General features: G+C 32.5%; 1 protein-coding gene across 1 annotated transcript; it reads left to right on the forward strand.

Annotated features, from left to right (window-relative positions):
- Positions 1–3,853: 3,853 nt before the first annotated feature.
- On the forward strand, positions 3,854–4,991 carry LOC118282345 (larval cuticle protein LCP-22). The gene is made up of 4 exons (XM_035603383.2): positions 3,854–4,021; positions 4,139–4,422; positions 4,500–4,671; positions 4,779–4,991. Exons 1-4 carry the CDS (start codon positions 4,010–4,012, stop codon positions 4,863–4,865), a joined length of 555 nt encoding a protein of 184 aa, XP_035459276.1. The 5' UTR covers positions 3,854–4,009; the 3' UTR covers positions 4,866–4,991.
- Positions 4,992–5,660: the final 669 nt, after the last annotated feature.

Consider the following 5,660-nt stretch of genomic DNA (forward strand, 5'->3'; position numbering starts at 1 on the left):
TTATCAAAGATATTTCAAATATTAAAGAAATAGCTGACAAAAATTAAATGGAATTCAAAGAATAAAAATACCTTGACATTGTACTACAACAGCGTAAAGTAATTTAAATAATAAAAATAAAAAAAAAACAATTTTGGAGCGAATGACAATTTTAGACTCATGTATTTGCATACAAATAGCAGATAATTTTATCTTCCTTAAAGATTTAAAATGATTATTAACATCAACATATGTTGACTATTGACATATGTCAATAGCAAGATATTGAAAATTTTCACTTGATCTTCTTCATAGTTCCCATAATCCAGCACACTCATACTATAATAAAAAGGTTTGTTTTGGAGTTAATGTTAAAATTATCAGTATACCTATTTGATTATATAGCAAAGCTAAGAACAGCTTATTAGTCTAGAGGAGCTGACAAGGAATGTTCTGAGCTCCCAAGATAAAAAAAGAATGCCAAAAAGTGATAAAAAAAGATTGTGCAGTCTTGGTTTTCCAAGTTGCCAACAAATGTGATTTCAATGGTTACATGGAATATCAAGAGCATTTTCCAGAACTGGTGCGTTTACTCTTGAACTCAATCTCAGTGTTAATGCAATTCCAGTCTAATAAAATTTCGTGAACGTTCGTTCGAAAATTTCGTTGAACTATTTTCTTTTAAGTGAAATGGGACATCAGCCAACAATTATCCCTCTATGCACTATGGAAGTACACCCAAGGACAATCCTCCGTTGATGCAGAACTATACTAACCATAAGATATGGTAAAAAGAAATTATAGGGGTATGGGTGTGGGTGGCTATAGAATAGTTAACCGGTAAAGTATGGTATACTATGGCCCCTGCTCCTGATCAATATTGATACTTACGGATAAACAGGCAGGGGGTCACTAGCAAACTCAATTAATGGACCCTCCGACTCAACATACGTTGAGTTACTTGGGGAAGGAGAGGCATCCTACGGCCATCGAGTTCAGCAAGAATTCATGTAATTCATCGAAACATCCACATCCAGTAGAAAGCAATAAATTAACACCACAGATAAAATTAAAATGTAGCTTAAATTTTGGAAGTTGGTTGAAAGTAATCTTTGTGGAAAAATCGAAAAAAAAAGCAATCACGATGTCCAAAACAGTATTCCAAAAAAGTACCACTTCATAAGATGTTTTGTTAGTGCGCTACGCTGCGTGTTTAAAATGCGTTGCACATTTCATAACATTTAAATGTATGGCATTTAAACGAATAGACATTATTTAGGTGACACCTCAATATGAATAATTTTCGCAAACTTGATTTTGTTTCACGGGATAACAAGATGTTTGGTCATTTCTTATTTTAATTTTCACTCATCCATAATCTTGTTAGATTTACATATTTATTTATTTATAGCTGCAATCACATGTGACATTTTGTAATGAAATCATCAATACTAATAAATCAGTGCATTCTATTTTATTATTAGTAGTTTTTTATATTTCTATTGTATGGATACCTATATAAAATTATAGATGAGGATAAATAAAAATTTAAATTTATTATCGATTATTATTAGTTACATATTTATATTAAAGGAGCGATCGAGTAGCGGGAGAATGGTCTTAGCTACCGATGGATAGGGCTCCATAATTATATTAAGTATTATACAATATACATATATGTACTAAATACATTTAAGGACGGAAGGGCAGGTAATAGAATCGTCAGAATGTTTGTAGGAATTTAATTAATATTAACATAATAAATAAAACAGTCCCTTATTTTCGACTTAAGTATTATACTTAGCTACACATTTAGCGATTTATTTCCTCTTTTTTTGTAATTTTTGCATTTATTTCTTCGCTTTCTTATTTTTTGTCAAAATAGAGAAAGTATTAATTTTAATCCTGATTATAATCTACCTAATCCATTTAGTTTAAGTATCAAATTAAATCACATTGCGTATCTACATCACTGACATTTCTGAATTTAATTGCCTTCCGTTACAAAAGATACTGAATTTAGAGCGATTTTTATGTTCTCATGTATATTCAATGTAGTTTCTATCCGTTTGGTTCGTTTAAATCTCATAAATCACTGCGCAATGGCGTTTAGGATGATTTTATACTTGTAATGTCGAGTATCACGCCTCAGGCGCTACATAACGATTATATTATTAAATTATTAAAATTGCCACACGATTAGTTACCTATTACCGTCATAATAAAATTAAATTCACAATATTTAATTGTTTGATGATTCATGACGGCATTTTTAATTTATTTGCATCCGCCAAAATGCAAACTATAATTAAGATGCAAATGATCGGACGTGCATCGAAATTCTTAAAACATTTGTTTTTAAGATGTGACGTTTGAAGTGCATTTTAAATTGTTTCATAAATATATTCTATCCATGGAAAAAAAAATATTTGTATATGCACTATTTTTAGTTAACACTGCAAACTTTACATCTCTGAAAAAAGTTTTTTAACATTGATAGAAATTACCTTACCATGTTGTTGTTTTTCTTTTTTCTGTCTGCTATCTTCTAACTCATTATTTCACTAACTGTCGTACCCAAATTAAATGATTACTTAAACTATTCCTCAGTAACGATTTTGTATCGAAAACAATTACTAACATTCAATTAAATTATTATTTAACCCGGTCTAAGACAAATAATCATTTAATGACTATAAGTACGGCGGTAAGGCTCATTATATACCGAACTAAAATATATTATGAGAAAAATAGGCCTTTGGTATGAGATGTATTAAATAATGTTGTAACTGTTACATATGCCTAGAGGGCATAACCGCACGATTGTAGCGTACTTGCGTACGATGCTACATTTGTATGCCACCGTGTTAAAGTTCACTCCTTGTAACAAATTGAGCTTCAATTTAAAATCAATTAAGCGACTTAATACGTTTATATTGAACTAAATTAATAATTAAATAGTAAAGTCAGATTATTTTACATTTCGTTTAAATACTTAGTTATTAGAATTTAAATTCTAGGAACATACTAGTAAGTGTAAAATTGAATGTATCTTAAAATAAAAAATAATGCTTTTCAATGAATAAATAGTAAAAAAGATAATGACATTGTACTCTATATGTCATTATAAATCACAGTAAATAATTGATAAATATACAGATATAAGGTTATGTTTAAGCTAGTAAAGTTCAAATTTTCATTGAAAATGGTGTATCAGCTTAATTAAATGTAGATTTAGATACATATATGACTTCAAATTAACTCGGTACATTTCGAAACAGTTTATCCTAAAGTTTGTACTTTACTGCATAAGTAAAGCTCACTTCTTAATGCTTGTTAAGATTCAATACTTCATAACTGTGGTAGATACCATAAAATATTACGAGTACTAGCATAATATGTATAGCGTTACAATCTTTGCTTTGGCAGATGTCAAGAACAAAACATAAAATCTGCTTAATGATACAACTAAATTAATAGTAAATATGATGAAAAAAATAGGTTTAAAAAATTTAAAATTCTATTTCGCCACCAATGATTTTTCCTGTTTTCCTGCTTTTCTCTTGAAATTTTTCCGAATTTTTCTTTGCTATAAACCTCACGGAGCCCGAGACCTTTCCAACGAATGCAAAACCGTGGAAATCGGTTCGCGTGTTCTGGAGTTATAGTGTCAGGAAGTGCCCGACTAATTTTTCTATGTATTATAGATTTAACACTCTATGAGTATCAAAAATAAAAAAAGACTGTAAAGTCTGCGTCTAAAGTAAAATATTACCACGAAAAGCCAATATTTCTACGAACAAATACCTTTTATGATCCACAGAACTTGACCTTAATATATTTATAGAGCAGGAAAGATAGCCCAAGTGTTATTTTAAAACAAATTTCTAGTCTCGCGTCAAATTATTTAAATGTTATTGCAGTTCGCCGCCTAAAGTGGGTGGTTCCTAGAGCGATATATAAGCCTGCGCGGATTTTTTACCCGCACACAAACTAGTTCAACGTAGCTAGACAATCTTAGATATTCAATATGAAATTCGCAGTAAGTAAATAAAAATAAATATGAATTTATAAATATTAAAAACCGAATAATATATTTAAAAAGTGATGTGTAAAAAAGTGAATTATAAGTGTTAGTAATTGGTTTTTCGGAATTCAGGTGGTGATCTTGGCGGTTGTGGCTGTCGCGAGTGCGCAGTTCAACAACAACCCCTACAACCCCTTCGCGTTCAACAACCAGCGGTACTACAAGCCCACTCCTGCGCCCCTCCGCTACCGCCCCGTGTCCATCACTCCCGCGCCCTACAAACCCGTCGTCTACACCGCCTCTACCCCCTCCCCAGTCGCTCCCGTCGCCGTTGCCAGGGTTGTCGCTGACGCTCGCAACGCCCAGACCCTGAAATACGGCAATGAAGTCAACCCTGACGGCAGCTACAGCTACTTGTAAGTATACTCTACATCTAGGTGACTATTACACTTACCCTGGAGACTTCGTATTAACGAAATATAATATTTTTTAGCTATGAAACCGACAACGGTATCGCCGCCCAGGAACAGGGCACTCCCCGCAACTTCGGTGGAAACCCCCCTGTAGCCCCAAGTGTAGCCCAGGGATCTTTCTCATGGACCTCTCCTGAGGGTCAGCCCATCGTCATCTCATACGTCGCTGACGAGAACGGATACCAGCCCTCTGTGAGTATAATGAGAATCACCTTTAAAAATTTTATGATTTAGGATTTATAACGGAAGATAATGTTTTCATTTTAAATAATAATTAATGGTAAATAATTTAATTGCAGGGTAACGCCATCCCCACCGCTCCCCCAGTACCCGCCCAGATCGCCCGCGCCCTCGAGTACATCGCCCGCAGCGCGCCCAAGAAATAAGCTACGTCTGAACGACAAAACGTTTCCATAACAGTATAAAACGTACTTTATAAAATGAATAGTACAACTTAGATGTATTATCGAGTAAAATAAAATAAAATAAAATGTGATATATTATAACAACAACTTTTATTTACTATTTCTACGTAGTCGTTATAATCTGTAACAATAACATGTTTGCGTGAAAATGTAAATAAAATATTGTTATCGTTATAACGGTTTTCTCATTTTTGGATAGGCCTTAGGCTAAACGTGCGTAATGGAACAGTTAGTTGTTTGATTACGCAAAAGAACCATAACATATGATTAAATATGGATCAGAAAGTATATTATTCCAGTTTACAACACGATAAAGCCAAATTGGGTGGAGTCGCATAAATTAAACCTAATAAAAAGTCACAGTGAATTTTATGAATATTTGTATGGCTATATTAGTCTTTTTAATTGTAAAAGAAGACAAAGATATAAATATCTAAAATACGAATATTTCCCCAATAGTTTGAATTAAAAGGACACTTAGCCGATAAACACGCATGAAAAGATGACAGTTGATGAAGTGAAAGTAGCTCTGTAGTACTAGTAGTCTCTGTCTACCCCATGGCAGGCGTGAGAATACGTATGCATGTTTGAATAATTTTATTACAATGCTCAATATTCCTGTAACCTTTTAATCTGATCTACTCATATATGTCATTATCTATATAGGTTATTTTTATACAGAATTATTATTAAAATAAAATTGGACATCGAAATCGATTATTGAAAAATTTACATTAAATATCGTTTTAGATTATT

The sequence above is a fragment of the Spodoptera frugiperda genome, chromosome 20, assembly GCF_023101765.2.
Source record: "Spodoptera frugiperda isolate SF20-4 chromosome 20, AGI-APGP_CSIRO_Sfru_2.0, whole genome shotgun sequence".
Classification (NCBI taxonomy): Eukaryota; Metazoa; Arthropoda; class Insecta; order Lepidoptera; family Noctuidae; genus Spodoptera; species Spodoptera frugiperda.